A 22,745-nucleotide genomic window follows, 5' to 3' on the forward strand; every position below is an offset into this window, starting at 1 on the left:
TAAGTAATAACAAAATAACAAAATCCAGTGTGTTTTAGTTTTGACACAGAATCAAACCTGGCACGTCACACTCATGATAAAGAACTACTTGTATCCGCCCGTACAGTACATACACAGTATATAGTGTTTTCTGCACACAAACTTATCGGGATATTTTTCCTCTGCAAAACATGTAAAAGTGCAAGAAGACAAAAGTTTAAAATATTTGTACAGATTTACAAACTGGTGGTGAAGCAGGTTTCCCTTTTGGACAAATGTGGTTTAAAAGGCTGAAAAAGAGTCTGTTAGTCCTTAGTATCCTGAAGTATTTGTATTACTGCGTTTGTTTGTGTGTTTGTTTGTGTGTCCGAGTGACCGGCCGCTGAGTGGACACAACGGGCTTCACTGAGGCTGACTTTGGTTTGACAGTAAAGAGGTTTTTAAAAGACACGTCCAAAACTGGAATCGCTCTGAGCCTCAGAAATCACTCCGTTTAAATGTTCCCCGGATGAACCCAAACGTCTTTAACCCATTCGTTTATCGCTCCATGAACCGTCATCCAACTCTTTCTGAGCTTTTCTGTCACAAGTGTTTATCTTTTCATTGTTCCTGTTAATGGCAGCAGAGGGCGCCGCAAACCACACTCAAGTGTAGCTCTTAAACGTTGTTTTCCAGATGAAGACATTTTACATTGGAAAACATGAAATGCTAAAGTCAAAGCGACGCACGTTTACAAAGGATTAAAGCCAGAAAGCAGGATATGTCCACTTTAAGTCTAACTTCGCTCTCACAAACCTTTTGACACTGATATTCCACAAACTCATCTCAGAACGTAACACTCATCAGGCTCGTTCTTCTGTGTCTGTTTTTACAAAATATCATAAGGGAAAAAACTATATTCACTCTTTTCCAAGAGTAAACAACACGATACAAAAGAATCTGAATGTTCACACGTCCCTGTGATTGGTCAAATCGACCTGTCACTCACAGGGGGGCTGACCCAGAGGAGAAGTGGCCAGGGAAAAGTACTGGGACAGTGTGTGTGGGGAAAATGTGCGCTGTGCATTTGACCCGCCCGTCACCGCTGCAGCGTCAATCATTTCAAACAATAACACACATTTTTTCATCATTTGCATTGTTTTTGCCGCTGTCGAGACGTAACTAGGCAACGTCCTCGTCCCCTGTTCACGGTCCTCAGCAGAAGTATTCGCTGAGCGGTCCCTCCGTTCTGGCCGTCGCCTCTGAGTCCACGCTGGACCTCGCCGACAGCAGCCGATTCGACTCATCTAAACGTGTCAGAAAGTCGGTCTCCGCCCCCGTTTTCCCCTTTCCCGCCGGCCCAAAAGTCTCAAACGTCACGTACGAGTCCTGGCTGTCTTTGGACTCTCTCCCCAACAACTTCTGACACCTCTTCTTCAGCGCGCCGCAGCAAACGATCAGCGTCAGCGGCACGGCGATCACGCACGCCACCGTGATCACGACCACGTTGATGAGCTTCTGCGTGCCGCTGGCGCTGGCGGCTTCGTCCGTCGAAAAGATGACGCACTGCTCCTTCTTCGGTATCAGCCCCTTGACGCAGATGCACGCGATGTATTTCGTTTTGGGCACGAGTTCGTCGATCGTGATGCGATTCTTCCCGGCGCCAACGTTGATCCGCCGCATGTCCCGCTCGCCGAAAACCGCGTACAGGACGCTGAATTCGGTCGTGTTCGTGGCAGTGGGCGCGCGCCAATTCAAGGAGACGGTATGATCCGTGTCGCCGATGACTTTGACGGAGCGAACGATGCGTTTTTCCGGTGCTTGCAGCGAAGAAGCGTTGGCGGCGATGTTGCTCAAAACCTCTTTGTCGGACGGAGCGTTCTTGGCGTCTCCGGAGACGCTGTAACTCTCGATCTCGTACTTTCCCGTGACCGCTTTGCCGCCGTTGAGCGGTTTGATGAGCGGCCGGTTGGGCGCGGTCGGCAGCAGCGGCGGGACGTATCTGGCGACGAGCTTCTCTTGATAGGCGGCGCGTCCGATGCCACTCTTGCGTCCTCCGATGCCGCGGTTGCGCTTGGAGGCCCCTCCCGTCTCGTCGGAGCGGAGCGAGTCGGTGATGACGAGGGATATTATGGCGTCCGCGGTTCCGACGAAGTTGGCGGCTTCGCAGACGTATTTCCCCGAATCTTTGTAGGACACGGCCGGCACGCTCAGGATGGACCAGATGATGCCCTCTTTGGAGATCTCTTGCTGAACTGGGAAAAGAAAGAAACAAACGCGTGAAGAACGTGTTTGGATCTGTAGAGGGTGAAGTACTTACTGCAGTACAACGGTAATTGCGCGTGCATCTGATAAAGTTTAAAAAGAATATGATACTTTGTCGTGTTTTGGTGTCAAAGTTACGCTTATTGTGAGAAGTAACGTCACGATTTTACGAAGACAATAATATGAATTCAGTTTTGTTCATAATATCACAGTTTTATGAAGGGGAAAAAAAGACATATTTCAAAGATCGGCCAATTTACATTTAGTTTAGAAAATATATAGCTTAAATATAAATCACTTTTTAAAACATTTTCCTTGTAAAATGTTCACGATTATAATTTTTTCGTCACGATTATTATTATTAGCAACGTACTTGGAAATACTGCACATTTTTCCATTAATTTTCTCCGTAGGGATTCTGAAAGTCCTTAATTTCACATCATACTAGTCAGCTCTGTGGAAAGTCATGAGCATAAGACCGTGATTTTATTTGAAATCTCTCTCTGAAACTTCAAAAACCGCCATGTTTTTTTGTGCTGAAAACAACTGTGTTACAGACTCGGTACCCCCACAGTAAAAAGAAAGACTAAATAAAATAATACATTAATAAAAAAAATTAAAAAATTCTAATAAGTTGTAAATCTTTATAAAAAAAAAAATGTGTATTGATTTTTGTAGTTTTTTGTGTTTTCTTGCCCAATTTCACTCAGACACTGTTTCAAAATTTTTTTTAAAAAAGTGTTAATCTTTTTTTTTATATGTTTTAAATTGTCGGTTTATTTTTGTCGTCATTTCTTTAGGTAATCTTTCAACTAATCTGTAAACAAACAAAATTGACTTCCTGTTTACTGTATTTTGTTGTTTATTTTTTCCTTTGAAGTTCATTTATTGACAAAAACCCGTTAACGTTAAGACAGGGACATTTCTTTCCTCGTTAAAGTCTTAAAAACACACAGTCAGCGGTTAATTATCTGTAAATGATCAGATTTTTTTTAAATTTTATTTTTTATTGCATTATCAGCTTTTTCCATCTTTTAAAAAAAAATACTTTACAGATGATAAACACAATATTCAATCTTCAAAAGAACAATTACAATATTTTAATTTTTTCATCCTATATCTTTCTAAATCTTTATTTTAGATTTATTATTAGGGACGGGTGATGTATCGGTTCCAGTATCGGTATCGGTCAGTATCGGAAAACACAGATGATGATTTTTTTTATTTGATTTAATTTAATTTGTTTTATTTAATGAGAATTATGAGTAAAAATGGAAATAAAGCAAAAATTTTGCTAAAAAATATGTCCGTATTTTGACACAATCGTGCAACAAATTATTTTATCATTTATATTTATGATACATTTTATTATGTCTTATTATTTATGTATAAGTGGAAAGTTAATTTGTAAATTTGAAAATAGATGTGTTGCTCTCACTATGAATTTAAAAATCTAAATATCGGTATCGGCCCCAAAAATATTGAAAAAATATAAAAGTCCATATTGGCCCATCCCTTTTTACTATCACGCATATTGCTCCAGATGTCCCAATTATGGCCCAGGGGCTAAATATGGCCCGCAAACCATATTATTTTGGCCCTCAGACCATTTGTCGTTGGTGAATTGGCCAAAATTATCATATTTTTGACTGCGATTTTATAAAACCTTCAGCGTCATAACCTCAGTATTATCCTGTTTTTGTGTGAGACGGACTTTTGGCTTGGGCTCTACGTAGAGATCGATCGATATGTGTCTTTTCAGAATCCAGAGAAACCTGCGGCCAGTTTTTTGCAGTTCCTTCGTCTTCCTTAAAAAGCGTTAAAATTAAGCTTTTCGTGTTCTTTAGGCTGCTCGTTCAAACATAATGATTTAAGGCACAAAATACAAACCAATTGATCTACCGTATTTTCTGGACTATAAGTCGCACTGGAGTATAAGTCGCACCAGCCCAAAAATGCATAATAGAGAAGAAAAAAACATACATAAGTCGCACTGGAGTATAAGTCGCACTAGCCCAAAAATGCATAATAGAGAAGAAAAAAACATATATAAGTCGCACTGGAGTATGAAATGTAGTTGTAAGTGTGAAAATAACAAATAATATCACATATAAGTCGCTCTGGAGTATAAGTATATAAGTATAAATATAACTATAAGTCGCACCCCGGCCAAAAGTATGAAAAAAGGTGCAACTTATAGACCAAAAAATACAGTATCTGTCTTTCTCTGGTTGCAAGTCTGAATAAAGGTTTAGTGCAGAGATTTTCTACACAAGGATTAGTTTCGTTCTCTAAATATATTTTTTTCCTTGTTCACTGGTTTAACTATGGGTTAGTACTAGTTTATTCCTGGCTTAGTCTTGGTTTAGTCCTTTTTTTCATTCTGCTTTATACTTGGTTTGATTCTGGGTTAGTCCTGGTTCATATCTCGTTGGTGTCTAGTCTCATTGTTTAAGTTGAGTTAATTTTGTATTTAATTTTCCCACAAAAATATAATATAGCAATAATTTATTTATATTTTTTGAGAGAATATTTTGTGCACCTCTGTCCCAGAAGCCTTGACCCACCAAAAAAGTCTGCCCGCTTCGCCCGTCCGTATCGCCCACCCACATCGCCCGCCCGCATTGCCCGCCCGATTCGCTCACATCGTCCGCTTCGCCCACCCGCTCCACCCGCCCGCCTCGCCCGCACACTCACTCGTCCCGTTGACCTTCCGCCCGTCGGCCCGGCTCCAGGACAGCTCCGGGATCGGCACCCCGACGGTCCCGCAGCGCAGCAGCACGTTGTTCCCCAGGGAGCTCCGGACCCTGGCCACGGCCGTGTGGACCTTGGGCCCCTGGCAGCGCCGCAGCTCCGCCTCCGAGAACAGCACCCCCGCCAGGCTGTCGGGGGCGCCGCACTTGAGCCGCGTGTCGATGAGCGCCACCGCGGACGACGACGGCGCCTTCTGGAACTGCACCAAGTCGAACAGGCGGCAGTCGCACGTCCATGGGTTGTCGTGGAGACCTGAAGGGGGAGGAGAAAACAGGGTCACGCGTTAGGTAGACAGTTTAACAATGTCGATGGCCAATTTAAGTTTGACTAACGAGCCGAGTTGTTTTGCTCCAAGACAAATCGCAATTGAACCAAAATCGCAGTTTAAATTTTGCCAATATATCCGTCTTATTCTGCGTAAGAAACTTTCACTCTAGTTCAAATCCGTACAAACATGCTCTGAAAAACATGGACGTCTTTGTGTAGTTTGGCCTGTTTCTGTCTTTTGCATGTGAATGTGAACTTTTAACAAATGTAATCACAATTCCAGTTCGAAAAATCGCGTTTACCGGTAGGTATTTTTTCCTAAATCGTGCGGCCGTTATAACCTTGACCACCGCAGCTCTCTATTTTTAATTCCCTGTTGAAGAGCTGTTTGTTTTCACGGGCTTTTAACACAAGCAGAGCAGAACATTTTTATAGTGTTATTTTGTGCCGTGTATGTTTTATGGAATTCTGCCGTTGTACTGCAATTTGGGCCATTTTGGTTGTTTTAAATGTGCTTTATAAATAAACTTTACTTAGCTTTTAAATATAGTAAAGGCCACTTCTTTCTATTTTAAAAAGGTCTAGTATTTGTATTATTTTTAAATGTATTTTTATAATATATATTTAATTAATTTATTTATTCATTTTTATTTTATTTCTGTATTTATTTTGTTTTTTTATGTATTTATTATTATTATTATTCTTTATTAAAATATATTAGTATTATTATTATTAGTTTTTATTTATGATTATTATGATTCTTTTTTTATATTTTTTTATTTTTTTAACACGAGCCGGACTAGAGAGAACACACGTTAAGTAAAGGAATAAAATTAGATTTTTTTTTTTTTTTAATTAAGTGCTTACAATAAAGTGTGCCTCGATTACCGTAAATAACCTTAAAAAGGAGAAATCCGACTGATACGTCGAGGCGTTTCTTTGGTACCGTTGCGGGACAGGTCCGTTCGTCCCATTGGAAGCTCGCTCGAAAACAACGCGTCACGGTTTAATCTGAACTTTCCTTTTCGGGGAAGCTCTGACGCCGCCGCCGCCGCTTCTTCGTTGACACACAATATATTTAGACTGATCCTTGTTCTACCTTTCACTTCAACCTGTCGCCGCGGGAGACGGCTTAAGCCACGAATGACTCCGTTTAACGTGGATTTACAGCTGACGCGCTCGATTTTCACATAACGGTCTAAATCTGCCCAAGAACATCGTTAATATTCACACGGCACAACAATGAGCCACGAGAGAATATTTAAAGGTCAAAACGATACAAATGATGCAGAATATGTGTCCTTTAAGAAACAACGTTTTCCCCGATCATTTCTGTTTGTGTCGCTGCGTTTACCTAGCAATATGGCATTAAACTGTTCTTTCTCTGTGGAAACAAGCAGGTGACATAGGTGGTCTGGTTTTAAACAAAATTGTGAACCTTTCGAGCCTTTTTAAAGATTGATTTTACCGTTTTTTGTCCAAATGTATTGTGCGCTTTCTCAACGCGAGGACTTTCTAAGCACTTTTCACACATTTCAGAGCGGCGTTTTGTCGTAACGTAACGCTAACAACAACTAGCTAGCAGGCTAAGTTGCTAACAGAGCACTTCCCGGTTCTCTGACGATTAAACGCGTCAAAATTCGATGCGGACAGCCCACAGCGGTTTCATTTTGACACTAAGAGCTGCTTTTACAGTAAATCTGTACTGGGGCAAAACAGATTGGACTTAATTTGAGTACAGCCACTTTTCTTTTCTTGAGCGTGTGGATTCTTTATGTTTTGAGAGCGTTTTCCTCCACTTTGAGTCGTGTAATTGCTGCACAAACACATATCTAGTCGACCAAGCGTTTCTTTAGTCAACTACTGCTTTAAACAACACAATCCCGATCTTTTATAGCAAAAAAAAAATTATGCGACTTCATCTTTCTTACCTAGAATCACTTTGGACTCCGTGTCTTGCGTGGGTTTGACGTTCAGCCACATCGCCAGCACATTCCCGGGCACCGTCCCCAGATTGTTACTCGACAGATCCAGGTACGTGATGTTCTTCATGAAGGCCGCCGCCTCGGACGGTATCGACTCCATCTTGTTGTTGTGCAAGTCCAGCAGCCTCAGGTTGGGCGTGTTGCCGAGCGATTCCCACGGGAAGTCGGCGAGCGCGTTTCCGTCCAGCCTCAGCTCGTTCAGGCTGCTCAGGCCCCGGAAGCTGTCGGCGTTCAGCGAGGAGATGGAGTTGAAGGACATCCAGAGGAACACCAGGCCGTTCAGGTAGTGGAAGTTGTCGGCGGAGATCCGCGATATGGCCGTCTTTTCGATCCGCAGTTTGGAGGTGTCGGCGGGGAAGTTGGACGGGACGGCGGTGATTTCGGGATTGTTGCAAAGGACGCTCCTGTGGAAAGGGAAAACGCACGTGAAAGTGTTAAAATGTGGAAATGAATCGATTGTATAAATTTTGTCCAGTCAGATGCAAAAAAAAAAGACGGGCGTCATTTGGCTTTTGTGACTTCTTGAATTTCCTGTTTTGACCTTTTTAAACGTTGGACGCAATAACTTGCATTGTTAACTATTCTAAAAATATTCTAAATGATCGTGATTATTTAGGACACAATATAATGGAACAGACTAAAACATCATAATCCTCACATTTAGAAAAATAAAATCAATTAATAGAGAAGTGACAGTTTTCGAACAAAATTAGGTCTTTTTTTTAGTTCTACTAAAAGAAATTTGATTATTTTAGAAGCAGTTTCCTTTTTATTTTTTGTAATGCTTTATAATCCTGCTACCAAAACGCAAAGTCTAAAGTCTAAAAGGACTAGTATTTTTATTACTATTATTATTATTATTATTATTATTATTATTACTATTTATGTTTTAATTTATTTTATTTGAGAACATAAAACAAGAGCAAAAACTGAACCGAGCAGGACTAGAGAGAACACAAGTTGATCAAAGGAATAAAATTAGAAAACAAAGAGGGTGGAATCAAACAAAAAATAAGTTATAGTATTATTATTCATATTTTTTTCAATTAAGTAAATATTTTTGAATAAGGTTAATTGTTTTTTTCTTTTTTGAAGGATTTTATTAATTGTTGTTTTTGGTAACATGCATCGTCACTGTGACTATAGGTGTAAGTAATGGAACATTATGGGCAAAAAAATAACATCTCCATGGAGACAGACTGGAGGCAGAAAAGTCACTGCTGCTTTAAAACCATAGCGTTTTACTCTCTCTAAAAACACAATCATCGCAACAGAAAGTTGGACGACATTAACTAAAATCCTCTGAGAAACTGTCGCGCTCTTGGTCAGAATTTTCTCAAGCGATTATTCAAAAAGACCAAAAAGCATTTTAGTCCATTTTAGTCCATTCCATTTAAAAGACGTAGTTTGATAGAAAAAGCACCGCGCCGCACCTGCAAAGAAGATTACCGCAAGTTAATCCCGCGCTATCTGCGGCGGTGGCTAAGCACGCTCTACTCGGAATCGCTATTTTCAGTTCAAACAATTCCACATTTCAAAGCAGATTAAAAAAAATTAAAAGATATTTTTCGTGAACCCTTACCTCGCCTTGGACCCATCGCTCAGTTTGTGGAAGAAGCAGCTGCACTGGATCGGGCAAGAGTCCACGACGGAAACTGCAGCGTTCGAAGCTAACATCAAGCAGAAGGCGAAAGTCAGACGCATTTTTCCTACTTCGCGAGCCTCTAAAAGCTCTAAAACTAAAGCTAAAGCGCGAGTGTGTGAGGATTCTCTAGCGGGACGTCCTGTTCATGATGAGCGCCGCTTCATCCTCCGCTCCATATGTCAAGAGAGAGAGAGAGAGAGGAAGGAGGGATTAGAGGAGCAAACCCATTCACGCGATTAGAGCGAGGAATGCGGGGCTCTGATTGGACGAGGCTCGGCTTGTGTCATCACCGAGGAGCTTCTTTTTCACACGTTTGTTTTAACTTGTCTTGTCATGTGGGGCGGGGCTGGTGGTGATGGGGGAGTCTGTGATGGTGAGGGGCGGGGCTGGTGGTGATGGGGGGCGGGGCTGGTGGTGATGCGGGAGTCTGTGATGGTGAAGGGGGCGTGGCTGGTGGTGATTGAGGAGTTTGTGATGGTGAGGGGGGCGTGGCTGGTGGTGATTGGGGAGTCTGTGATGGTGAGGGGCGGGGCTGGTGGTGAAGGGAGAGTTTGTGATGGTGAGGGGCGGGGCTGGTGGTGATTGGGGAGTCTGTGATTGTGATGGAGGGCGGGGCTGGTGGTGATGGGGGAGTCTGTGATGGTGATGGAGGGCGGGGCTGGTGGTGATGGGGGAGTCTGTGATGGTGAGGGGGGTGGGGCTGGTGGTGATTGGGGAGTCTGTAATGGTGAGGGGCGGGGCTGGTGGTGATTGGGGAGTTTGTGATGGTGAGGGGCGGGGCTGGTGGTGATTGGGGAGTTTATGATGGTGAGGGGCGGGGCTGGTGGTGAAGGGGGAGTTTGTCATGGTGAGGGGCGGGGCTGGTGGTGATTGGGGAGTCTGTGATAGTGATGGAGGGCGGGGCTGGTGGTGATGGGGGAGTCTGTGATGGTGAGGGGGGTGGGGCTGGTGGTGATTGGGGAGTCTGTAATGGTGAGGGGCGGGGCTGGTGGTGATGGGGGAGTCTGTGATGGTGAGGGGGCGGGGCTGGTGGTGATTGGGGAGTCTGTAATGGTGAGGGGCGGGGCTGGTGGTGATTGGGGAGTCTGTAATGGTGAGGGGCGGGGCTGGTGGTGATTGGGGAGCTGTGATGGTGAGGGGCGGGCCTGGTGGTGATGGGGGAGTCCAGGAAGTTCAGAACTTTTATTTTTGTTCTTAGTCACTTTGACCTCTGAAAGTCTAAACTGCAGTGAGGACCAGAGGAGCAGAGTTTGAACCTCCAAAATTTGAACCGGGACTGAAATATGGAAACAGTTTCTCCCCGAAGCAGCAGCTGCTGAAGGAGAAGAGAAGATCTGCAGAATCTGCATCATAAAAGGAGACCAGACCCTCACCATAGTCCACAAACACCCCGACCTTCTGAGGAGCTCGCTGCACAGACAGAGGGACAGGAGGACTTGCAATAGCTTTGTACTCATCTTTGTTTCTCAATGCAATGCACCAGAATCCATTTTTAGGACACAGATAGATCAATCTCTTCCTGTTGATGGACTCTTGGGCCACTCCTAAATCCCACTCTGTTTTCCCTGTGACCTGAACCTCAAAGTAAAACCTGCCTGAGGAGAAACTCTGCTTTCCCAGAACACAAAGATCCAAATCAAACCTCAGAGGAGAATATGGGAACTCCTTCCTCACATCAGTATCATGAACCTGTTTGAGATCTTCAGACAGAACGAGCCGAGGATGAGCAGTGTCTGGATCCAGAGTGACGTCCACCACAAACTGCTTCACTCTCAGTAGTTCTAATCTTGAAGACAGTTGTTTAAAGTCTTCACAGAGATGTTTCTCCAGCTCAGACAGAGCCCGGGCTGCACTGCCCTCACACGTCTCCGGTTCAAAGCTCACGCTGCTCCATTCCTTCAGCCCAGCAGGGGGCGTGAGTGCAGGGCAGCTCTGTAGAAAGTGGAGGGGGTCTTGAGAGCGTGAGAGCCGCTCCGCCTCAGTGCTGTTCTTCTCCAGCTCACAGATCTCCTGTTCCAGCTGCTGCACCAGCTCCTGGGCTCGTTTGTGGCTCCGGCTCTGCTTCTCCTGCAGCTCCTCTAAGAACCGGTCCTGACGCCTCTGAACAGACTGCATGAGATCAGTGAAGGCCTGCAGCCCCACAGCCCTCTCTCTGTGGACCTCTGTGTCACTGAGCTCCACACAGCGCTGGATCTCCTGGACCTTCAGCCTCCTCTGCTCCACCATGTGCGGCACAGAGGACCTCCTAAACCGAGAGACCATCTCCAAGACAAAATAGTTTACGCTGATCTCAGGTCTTCTGTCATATCTCCTGTTACACAGAGGACATTTGCAGGGCCCCTCAGGGGCCCAGGCCTCACATATGCAGCGTTTGCAGAAGTTGTGTCCACATGGAGTGGACACTGGCTCAGAGAACACCTCCAGACAGATGGAGCACAAGAACATCTCCTCAAAGCTCCTTTCACTTGTTGAGGACATTTCTTCCTCTTCCTTTTACTCTTCTTCTTCTTTGGTGTTTTATGGCAGTCGGTATCCAAGTGTTACAACATTACCGCCACCTACTATAGTTGTTGTTGTTGTTGTTGTTGTTGTTTTATGGCGGTTGGCATCCAAGTGTTGCATTACCGCCAGACTTTATTCCTCAGACTCTGTCGTCGTATACCATCTTACTCTTTAGACTTTAGTCTTTAGATTTTAATCTTTAGACTTTGTTCTTTAGACTTTATCCTTTAAAATGTATTCTTTAGACTTTATTCTTTAGAATGTATACTTCAGACTTCATTCTTTAGAATTTATTCTTTACATTTTAATCTTTAAACCCATTTCCTCTCACTAAACACACTCACAATTGGATGCCAACCGCCATAAAACAACAACAACAACAACAACACTCACGTTCTCCTCAGAGCTCTGTTCCCGGCTCCAGCAGCAGTTCTGAACTGACAGATGCTCAGTCTAAAGATGACGGTGTGTTCAAGGCTCCGCCTCCTAAAGTCTCCAAATGTGTGAACGTGTCAGCAGATCTGTAACCATAACGACCCGAGGTCGAAGGACATTCTCTTCTAAACCAAAATGGAGGAGTAGAAAAAGTCTCTCACCTCAAAGAGCGGGACGTTCACTTGTAGAGCACAGTTTGTAATTCAAAGAGCTTTACAGGACAGAAGAAGATGCAGATGAGTTAATGTTCTTCATACTTGTGTCGGCTCTAGTGAAGGAGCGTGTGGAGCACCTGAAGCAGGAGGACGAGGAGCAGCTGGTGTCGTCTCTGTGGGGAGCAGAGCGCTGTCTGTGAGTGCTCCAGAGCGTGTCGAGTGTCTCGAACGCTTCTGAAGAGCCTGGCCACAGAAAGCTTCAGCTGTGTCATCGTTTGTGGGTTTTACAGGCGACGGTCCACAACCAGGGAGAAGAGCAGGGGGGAAAGGACACAGCCCTGTGGAGCCCCTGTGCCGATAGTCCCAGTGTGGGAGACGTTCTGCAGGTGGAGTCAGGAATTCAGTGCAGGTGGAGTCAGGAAGTCAGCGCTACCCCTGCAGGTGAAGTCAGGAAGTCCTCCCTCTGCAGGTGGAGTCAGGAAGTCAGTGCAGGTGGAGTCAGGAAGTCAGTGCTCCCTCTGCAGGTGGAGTCAGGAAGTCAGTGCAGGTGGAGTCAGGAAGTCAGTGCTCCCTCTGCAGGTGGAGTCAGGAAGTCAGTGCTCCCTCTGCAGGTGAAGTCAGGAAGTCAGTGCTCCCCCTGCAGGTGGAGTCAGGAAGTCAGTGTAGGTGGAGTCAGGAAGTCAGTGCTCCCTCTGCAGGTGGAGTCAGGAAGTCAGTGCAGGTGGAGTCAGGAAGTCAGTGCTCCCTCTGCAGGTGGAGTCAGGAAGTCAGTGCTCCCTCTGCAGGTGGAGTCAGGAAGTCAGTGCCTGTTTTAAATAAGGCCGTGGCTGGAGAGCAGTTTCAGGGACCGCGGCATCCTCATGGCTAACCCTAACCCTAACCTTAACCCTAACCCTAACCTTAACCCTAACCCTAACCCTAACCCTAACCTTAACCCTAACCTTAACCCGGCGGCACAAAAATAACATGGCTTTTTCGGCCGCGCGCCGCGGCACTGCAGACACTCCCTTCAAATAATCATCAACTCATTTTTTTTATCATTAACATTTTATTTTGATTTCTATATTTGTTTTATGTGTGTTTGGTGAACACGTGGACTTCTCTCATTGAGCTTTTCCCCTGTTTAAATTTTTAAGAAAAAATAACTTAGTCATAAAATCATCGTTATCTGGTGTTTCCACAGGTTCCAAAACGTGAGCTGAGAAACAAGGTTTTATGACTCAAAATGAGCCGCAATTTCATGAGAATTATGAAGAAAAAAACAAGGAAAAAAAAATATCACACACGAAGCAAAATCTGACCATCATCTGATTTCCGGGGTTATCCGATTACTGAAATGACACGACGTTGGATGCGAGCGGTCAGATGTATCTCCGGCCATTCGCTCGAGGGCGGGTCAAAGACAACGTGGCAAAGACAAAGACGGAAGAGAAAAGGTTCAAAAGAATCCCATCTGATGAGTTATCTGATTACCGGGGCGATCTGATTGGTCCGTCTCAGTGCGCGTAAACTGGCGCGCCGTCGGTCAGAGTAATCCCGTTTCAGGCCCCCACACTGGCACCTTTGTCCGGTTACAACAGCAGCAGATTACCATGGAGTAATTCAGTGTGTGGCAAACCCGCCGTCGCCCTGGAAACGTTATGTAAAGATGATCATTAACGATTCCGCCGCGTAAATCCTTTCATTCCCGTACGAAAACCAAGCTCGCCTTTCTCGTGTCCGTTCGAAGGCGATTGTCCCGACCAAAGGTTTGTCTTCTTAGTTTGAGAGATTTTTCCGGTGTCGCTGGTCGTTCGGGACGATTTTTCCCTAAAGCTGAAACTGAAGCTGTTCCTGAACCGTTAAAGCACAAACACCTGACTCTTTGTGAAGCTGAGACTCTTTTTGGACTTTTTTTTGTCTGATTTACTTTAAAAAAAAGACAATAATTTGATTTACGTCGAGGTGGGATTCAATAGGTTTTTGTCTTTCCACTCCTTATTTATTAACTTGCTCGAAATGAACAAATAAATGGGATGAAAATGAAATGAATGCTAGATTCTCTTTGTTGATTAAAAGTTGGAGTAAACCTGGGATGGTCTGATTGACACTCGTTTGGGCTTTTGTTTCGGGTTCGACAATTCCTCTTCATTTAACGACGAGGACAAATTCAGCAGGTCGTCACGTTATCCCGGCGGACATCCTAATTTTTCCCCTCCATCCCTTGTTGGGAAATGGGAGGTTTTGTCTATAGGAGTTTTTGTTTATAAGAGTTCTTCTATTGAGAGTGTTTTTTAAACTTCCTATATTCTGTTATCTGTCCTTTTCCTTTGTATCTACCTGCGTTGTATCAATGAAATTTCCCCATGTGTGGACAATAAAGGATTATCTTATCTTATCAAATTCAGCAGGTATTCAGGGTCTAAACCTCAAACGTGTTCGTCCACCTCCAAAACCTTGTCTTATGTTGTTGTTTTTGATCTGGAGGTCAAAACCTGAATTCTGGCCGTTGGTCCGTTTTGGGGTTGGTCAATGCCCCGGGCCCGTTGCCTCATCCACCTGAGCTCCGTGGATTATCAGATTGTCGTCATTAATACTTTTTGGCATTGTGAAAGGCCTCAGATTTGGAGGGAGCGGGTCACCGCGGCCCCCGAACACGCATGCGACTGTAAACGGTGCAACCAAACCTACTGAAGGGGGAAGTTTCATTCAAGTCACTACTGGACATATCACAATAACCCGGAGTCGTGCTAAAATAATCAATATTTAAAGATTACAGACAACAGACGCATGTTTATTCAGTCAAAGTATTTGGATTACTTTATTTCTATCTTGTTTGATTAACAAAATGTTTTATTCATGCCTAATTATTATTATAATAATAATAATAATAATAATAATATTTTATTTTTTTCATTATATATTTTTCTATTTGTTTGAGGGGTCCAGGTCCATGTCCAGATCCGGGTTCGGGTCCATGTCCAGGTCAGGGCTCCTGGTCCAGGTTCTGGTTCAGGTCCGTGTCCAGATCCGGGTTCAGGTCCGTGTCTAGGGTCTAGGTCCAGGTTCAGGTCCTGGTCCGGGTCCGGGTCCAGGTCCTGGTCCAGGTCCGGGTCCGGTCCGGGTCCATGTCCAGGTCTGGGTCCAGGTCCAGGTCCGGGTCCGGGTCTGGGTCCGGGTCCGGGTCTGGGTCCAGGTCCGGGTCCAGGTCCAGGTCCAAGTCCAGGTCCGTGGCAGATGAGTCGAGGTCTGTTCACGTCCACAGAGACACTCGCGCTGTGGGAATGAGTTTGTTAATCTGACTCAGATTATCGTCCGTCGCTCACGGATACAGTTTGTGAGGTCAGGGTCAAAGGTCGGAGCAGGGGTCACGTGGTGCAGGAAAGAGCAAAGGACCAGATGCACTTTATGAGACCCTCACAGATGGAACCAGACTGGGCCAAATCAGACCTGAGCGATTAATCGAAAGATCGAGGTTTAGTCGAGTCCAACGATCAGTGATGTGTTTAATCCAGAGAGACAGATGAGTCAGTCAGACATGTGTTGTTGTTGTTGTTGTTATTGTTTTATGGCAGTCGACAGCCGAGTGTCGCATTACCGCCAGACTTTATTCCCCAGACTTTGTCGTAGTCCTAAAAGTTCCTCTTCCAGTTGTTGTTGTTGTTGTTGTTGTTGTTGTTTTATGGCGGTTGGCATCCAATTGTTGCATTACCGCCAGACTTTATTCCTCAGACTTTTCGTAGTCCTCAGACTCTGTCGTAGTTGTTGTTGTTGTTTTATGGCGGTTGGCATCCGAGTGTTGCATTACCGCCAGACTTTATTCCTCAGACGCAACACTGCAAAGCAGATTCCGCCCATTCCAACGCCAACCGTATCGCTATAAGTTCCGACGTGAAAACAGAAAGGCGATCTGTCAACCTCTTCTTGACTAGCCCCAGGTCAGGCACAAAATAAGCGGCGCCAGTACGCCCAGTCTCAGGATCCCTAGACCCGTCGGTATAAATAAACACATCACCTGAGTGCTTATCGATGAGCGCTTGAACGGCAAACTGCGGTGCCCTCCCAGCGACTCCTCTAAGCTTGCCATGCAAGCTAACATCAACAGGAGCCGGGACAAACTTCCACGGTAGTCCGTAAAAGTACTCCTTCCATTGCTTTGGTGTTACAAAGCCCATGAGGTCATGATATGTCTTTGTGACTAGAATAGTTGTTGTTGTTTCAGAGACACGGACTACGACGGGAGATGGCGGAGGAGAGTGGATCGGTGGTCGAAGACGTTCTGGACGGCGTGGAGGAGCAGCCTTTTCTGGCTGCACGTGCCCGGAAACGTAAAAAGTCCCTTAGCTCGTCCGAGGGTTCTGGGAATGAGCAGCAGGATGAGGCTGAAGCTATTGATATTCGGGATGAGAGCAGAGACTGTAAGGTGATCATAAAGCTTGCGCAGGATAGTGCATCCTTTAAGGAGTGGAATTCAGTGGCATTGTCAAAGAGCCTACCTGTAGCTGTGGGAGTGATCAAGAGTGCGAGTGTCCTTAGAGATGGCTCGCTGCTGGTCGTGTGCAAGGACGCGGCTCAGCAACGGAAGGCGATTGGAACTAAACGTCTGGGTGGAAAGGACATTCTTGTGTCTGATGCTGAAAGAAACATGGTCAGAGGAGTTATCGTAGGCGTCCCTACGGCGACGTCTGTGGATGAAGTTAAGGAGAATTTGACTGGAGCTACGGTGGTGGACGCTAGGCGGTTGAAGGTGACCCGGTCTGGGGTAAGATGTGACAGCTTGTCGGTAATGGTAACACTTGAAGGGAGGTGCCTGCCTAGTAAGGTGTTCATTGGGTTCATGTGCCATGACGTTAGGCCATATGTTCCACCGCCCCTGCGTTGCTTTAAGTGCCAGCGCTTTGGGCATATTGCAGCGGTCTGTAGAGGGAGGCAAAGATGTGGTAAATGTGCAGGAGATCACGAGTATGGGAAGTGTGACGTGGGAGCAAAACTGAAGTGCTGTAACTGTGGGGAAGAACATAGCTCTGCCTACGGGGGATGCAGGTTTAGCAAAAGAGCTGCTGAGGTGCATAAAATAAAGGTTTCTCAAGGTATATCCTATGCAGATGCAGTCAAGAAAGTTTCAAGTAATGAGTTTAGAGTAAATACAGAGAGAGGAGCCAGCGCTGCTCCCAGCCAGGGCGAAATGAGAAAGGCCAGCGTGGCTCCCAAGAAGTGTGAAGGTTTCAAGAGTGGAGGTCCCAAGTGTGCAGGTTCCAGAATTAATGAGAATACCCTGGTTGTGGATAGAGAGGATTTTGTACTTTTTATGGTGGATGTTGTAAACTGTGCTGCTCAGACTCAAAGCAGAACTGAAAGGATCAGGATCATTGCTAAAGCTGCAGGGAGATTCCTTGGAACAAAGGAGCTTGATTGGGCAGATATAGAAAACAGGCTAAAGGCGCTAAATGGGAGTCGGAGTGATGGGGGTCTGCTTTTGGGGAGTCAGAGTGATCAGAGTGACGAGATGGGGGTGGGGGTGGTCTCCTGTCCTCGCCCAGTCTCGTAGACGCACGGCTACCAAGCAGCGACATCAGTGGAAATATTAAAGCCTATAGAATGAAGCCTAAAGAATAAAGCTGTACGGTGGAAGCACCGAACGTCAAAGAAGGAGAGGAAGATGAAGAAGGGTCTCCCTGGAATAAAGCCGGTTGGTCTCTGAAACAACAACAACTGTTGTTGTTGTTGTTGTTGTTTTATGGCGGTTGGCATCCGAGTGTTGCATTACCACCAGACTTTATTCCTCAGACGTTTCGTAGTCCTCAGACTCTGTCGTAGTCCGTAAAAGTACTCCTCCCATTGCTTTGGCGTTACAAAGCCCATGAGGTCATGATGTGTTTTTGTGACTAGAATAGTTGTTGTGTTGTTGTTGTTGTTGTTGTTGTTGTTGTTTTATGGCGGTTGGCATCCAAGTGTTGCATTACCGCCAGACTTTATTCCTCAGACTTTGTCGTAGTCCTCAAACTCTGTCGTAGTCCGTAAAAGTACTCCTTCCATTGCTTTGGTGTTACAAAGCCCATGAGGTCATGATATGTCTTTGTGACTAGAATAGTTGTTGTTGTTTCAGACAACAACCGGCTTTATTCCAGGGAGACTCTTCTTCATCTTCCTCTCCTTCTTTGACGTTCGGTGCTTCCACCGTACAGCTTTATTCTTTAGGCTTCATTCTACAGGCTTTAATATTTCCACTGATGTCGCTGCTTGGTAGCCGTGCGTCTACGAGACTGGACGAGGACAGGAGACCACCCCCACCCCCATCTCGTCACTCTGATCACTCTGACTCCCCAAAAGCAGACCCCCATCACTCCGACTCCCATTTAGCGCCTTTAGCCTGTTTTCTATATCTGCCCAATCAAGCTCCTTTGTTCCAAGGAATCTCCCTGCAGCTTTAGCAATGATCCTGATCCTTTCAGTTCTGCTTTGAGTCTGAGCAGCACAGTTTACAACATCCACCATAAAGAGTACAAAATCCTCTCTATCCACAACCAGGGTATTCTCATTAATTCTGGAACCTGCACACTTGGGACCTCCACTCTTGAAACCTTCACACTTCTTGGGAGCCACGCTGGCCTTTCTCATTTCACCCTGGCTGGGAGCAGCGCTGGCTCCTCTCTCTGTATTTACTCTAAACTCGTTACTTGAAACTTTCTTGACTGCATCTGCATAGGATATATCTTGAGAGACCTTTATTTTCTGCACCTCAGCAGCTCTTTTGCTAAACCTGCATCCCCCGTAGGCAGAGCTATGTTCTTCCCCACAGTTACAGCACTTCAGTTTTGCACCCACGTCACACTTCCCATACTCATGATCTCCTGCACATTTACCACATCTTTGCTTCCCTCTACAGACCGCTGCAATATGCCCAAAGCGCTGGCACTTAAAGCAACGCAGGGGCGGCGGAACATATGGCCTGACGCTATAGCACATGTACCCAATGAACACCTTACTAGGCAGGCACCTCCCTTCAAGTGTTACCATTACCGACAAGCTGTCACATCTTACCCCAAACCGGGTCACCTTCAAACGCCTAGCGTCCACCACCGTAACTCCAGTCAAATTCTCCTTAACTTCATCCACAGACGTCGCCGTAGGGACACCTACGATAACTCCTCTGACCGTGTTTCTTTCAGCATCAGACACAAGAATGTCCTTTCCACCCAGACGTTTAGTTCCAATCGCCTTCCGTTGCTGAGCCGCGTCCTTGCACACGACCAGCAGCGAGCCATCTCTAAGGACACTCGCACTCTTGATCACTCCCACAGCTACAATTAGGCTCTTTGACAATGCCACTGAATTCCACTCCTTAAAGGATGCACTATCCTGTGCAAGCTTTATGATCACCTTACAGTCTCTGCTCTCACCCCGGATATCAATAGCTTCAGCCTCATCCTGCTGCTCATTCCCAGAACCCTCGGACGAGCTAAGGGACTTTTTACGTTTCCGGGCACGTGCAGGCAGAAAAGGCTGCTCCTCCACGCCGTCCAGAATGTCTTCCATCCCCGATCCACTCTCCTCCGCCATCTCCCGTCTCTCCAGACCGGGTGTTGAGCAAGGTCTCCTCACAGTTTTAAAAAATACCCGAGTTGAGTCAGAGACCAACCGGCTTTATTCCAGGGAGACTCTTCTTCACCTTCCTCGCCCTCTTTGACGTTCGGTGCTTTGGAAGTACAAAGCCCATGAGATCATGGGACGTCTTTGTTGTTTTACAAAGCCCATGAGGTCATGGGACGTCTTTGTCGTTTTATCCTTTAGAGGTCCTTCTTCCATCACTTTGGCGTTTCTAGGCCCATGAAGTCCAAGCGCGTTAGAACATCCTCTTGCTCCTCATCCTCGGCTCAGTCTCCAACACCCCCCACCTCTATTGCACTTTCCGCACCGGTCCCCATATCATAGTGGGTCCCACCCCCATCATTCAGACAAACCAACTCCCTTTGATTGATGAAACCCTCTACCACCTGCCCATACCTATCGGTACCACTACCGCCCCACAAAGCGCTATGCGCATTAAAATCCCCACACCACACGGCCTTTCCCCGAACATCCTTACCGATACTATGTAAGGACTATAACGTTAACTCACCACACGGATTATAAAGGTTAACCACAGTAACAGCTTCACCACCCAGCCAGACCCTCACCGCCAGGGCCTCCGGCGCTTTACACACACTGACAACAACGTAATTTAGGTCATCTCGGACAAACACAGCCACACCTCCGCCTCTACCCTGCTCCCTATCATTCCTAACACACACATACCCTTGTATCCCAAAACCCCACCTAGGTTGTAACCAAGTCTCCTGCACGCACATAACGTGAGGCTTGTTCAACAAGGTAGAGACAAAATGCTTAAATTCCTGGCCATTAGCACGAAGACTACGCGCATTCCATTGCAAGACAACCACCGCCATTATGAGCCCCCGGAACCTGACGGCGCATCGGGAGCCCCCCCACTCCCACTGCCAGAATGGGGCAGGGCGCCCTCCCGCAGCGCATCCTCTATCTCCGTCCACTCGGGGCCCCCAGCTCCAAAGTACTTCCCTGCAGCCTTAGCGATGATCTTAGTCTTTTCGGATCTCTTCTTGGTTTGCCCAGTACAGTTAATCACTTCCACTATAAAGAGGAAGAAATCTTTCCTCTTCACAACCAGTACATCCTCCGCACCCACAGGGCCTCTGCCCGTGGAAGCCACACTCACAGGCATCCCAGTGGGGACCTCCCCCTGGCCGCGGGCAACGCTGCCCCCTCCCCTGTCGCCTAGGACACCAGCAGCACTGGCAGCCCCCACTGCATCCACCGTCACCTGACTACCAGACACCTTCTTGACCGCATCCGCGTAGGATATGCCTTGAGAGGCTCTAACTTTTTGCACCTCAGCAGCCCTCTTGCTGAACACGTATCCCTTGTAGGCAGAGCTATGCTCTCCCCCACAGTTACAGCACTTGAGTTTTGCTCCGTCGTCACACTTCCCATACTCGTGGTCTCCTGCACATTTACCACACTTCTGCTTCCCTCTACAGACCGCTGCAATATGCCCAAAGCGCTGGCACTTGAAGCAACGCAGGGGCGGCAGAACATATGGGCGTACGCCATAGCGCATGTACCCAACGCACACCACACAAGGCAGGATCCCACCTTCAAATCTAATCATTATCGACAGGCTGTCACACCTTACCCCATCCCGGGTCATCTTCAACCGCCTAGCATCCACCACCTTAGCTCCAGTCAAATTCTCCTTTATGTCATCCACAGATGTCGTCGTAGGGACGCCTACTATAACTCCCCTGACCGTGCCTCTTACAGCATCAGACACAAGAATGTCCTTCCCCCCCAGACACTTAGCTTCAATCGCCTTCCTTTGCTGAGCCACGTCCTTGCACACGACCAGCAGCGAGCCATCCCTAAGGACACTCGCATGCTTGACCACTCCCACAGCTACAGTCAGGCTCCTTGTCAACGCCATCGGATCCCACCCCTTAAAGGACGCATTATCCTGCGCGAGCTTTATGAACACCTTACACTCTGAACTCACATCCCCGACATCTGCAACCCCCCCGCCCTGCTCCTCACTGAGGGAGCCCTCCATAGACGAGCAAGAAGACGCCCTACGCTGCACAGGATCAGTGGCTCCAGGGGAGTCCTCCCCGCTGTTCATATCGTCACCGACCAGGTCACGCTTCCTCTTCTTCTTCCCCGTCATACGGACCGAGGCGTTCCTCTATGTTGCCGTAATATCCAAACTGTTGTCGTTGTTGTTTTTTATGGCAGTTGGCATCCAAACAACAACAACTATTCTAGTCACAAAGACATATCATGACCTCATGGGCTTTGTAACACCAAAGCAATGGAAGGAGTACTTTTACGGACTACGACAGAGTCTGAGGACAAAGCACTGGAAGTCAAGGGACTGGAAGAAGAACTTTTAGGACTACGACAAAGTCTAAGGAATAAAGTCTGGCGGTAATGCATCACTCGGATGTCAACCGCCATAAAACAACAACAACAACAACAACAACAACAACAACAACCGGCTTTATTCCATGGAGACTCTTCTTCATCTTCCTCTCCTTCTTTGACGTTCGGTGCTTCCACCGTACAGCTTTATTCTTTAGGCTTCATTCTATAGGCTTTAATATTTCCACTGATGTCGCTGCTTGGTAGCCGTGCGTCTACGAGACTGGGCGAGGACAGGAGACCACCCCCACCCCCATCTCGTCACTCCGATCACTCTGACTCCCCAAAAGCAGACCCCCACCACTCCGACTCCCATCCAGTGCCTCTAGCCCGTTCTCTACATCTGCCCAATCAAGCTCCTTTGTTCCAAGGAATCTCCCCGCAGCTCTAGCAATGATCCCGATCCTTCCAGTTTTGCTTTGAGTCTGAGCAGCACAGTTTACAACATCCACCATAAAGAGCACAAAATCCTCTCTATCCACAACCAGGGTATTCTCACCAATTCCGGAACCCGCACACCCGGGACCTCCACTCCTGAAACCCTCACACCCCCTGGGAGCCACGCCGGCCCCCCTCATCTCGCCCTGGCCGGGAGCAGCGCCGGCTCCTCTCTCTGTATTCACTCCAAACTCGCCACTCGAAACTTTCTTGACTGCATCTGCATAGGATACACCCCGAGAGACCTCTATTTTCTGCACCTCAGCAGCTCCTTTGCCAAACCTGCATCCCCCGCAGGCAGAGCCATGTTCCTCCCCACAGCCACAGCACCTCAGCCTTGCTCCCACGTCACACCTCCCACACTCGTGATCT

General features: G+C 46.6%; 2 protein-coding genes across 3 annotated transcripts; both read right to left on the minus strand.

Annotated features, from left to right (window-relative positions):
- Nucleotides 1-1,169: 1,169 nt before the first annotated feature.
- LOC140368723 (leucine-rich repeat, immunoglobulin-like domain and transmembrane domain-containing protein 1) lies at nt 1,170-9,055 on the minus strand. Of its 2 annotated transcripts, XM_072455768.1 has the most exons (5): nt 8,812-9,055; nt 7,176-7,633; nt 5,186-5,229; nt 4,921-4,985; nt 1,170-2,213 (listed from the first exon to the last, which is right to left on the minus strand). In XM_072455768.1, the coding sequence occupies exons 1-5, from the start codon at nt 8,931-8,933 to the stop codon at nt 1,328-1,330; spliced, it is 1,575 nt and encodes a 524-aa protein (XP_072311869.1). In that variant the 5' UTR covers nt 8,934-9,055; the 3' UTR covers nt 1,170-1,327. The 2 variants fall into 2 exon arrangements, with proteins under 2 accessions (XP_072311869.1, XP_072311868.1); XM_072455767.1 differs by having other exon boundaries at nt 4,921-5,229.
- A 1,037-nt stretch (nt 9,056-10,092) lies between these two features.
- Nucleotides 10,093-11,352, minus strand: LOC140369464 (E3 ubiquitin-protein ligase TRIM21-like). Its single transcript, XM_072456810.1, has one exon. The coding sequence runs from the start codon at nt 11,350-11,352 to the stop codon at nt 10,093-10,095; it is 1,260 nt and encodes a 419-aa protein (XP_072312911.1).
- Between the last annotated feature and the right edge of the window lie 11,393 nt (nt 11,353-22,745).

This window comes from Eucyclogobius newberryi, unplaced genomic scaffold, assembly GCF_026437365.1.
Source record: "Eucyclogobius newberryi isolate DKJ021-1_F unplaced genomic scaffold, fEucNew1.0.hap1 SCAF_20, whole genome shotgun sequence".
Lineage (NCBI taxonomy): Eukaryota > Metazoa > Chordata > Actinopteri > Gobiiformes > Gobiidae > Eucyclogobius > Eucyclogobius newberryi.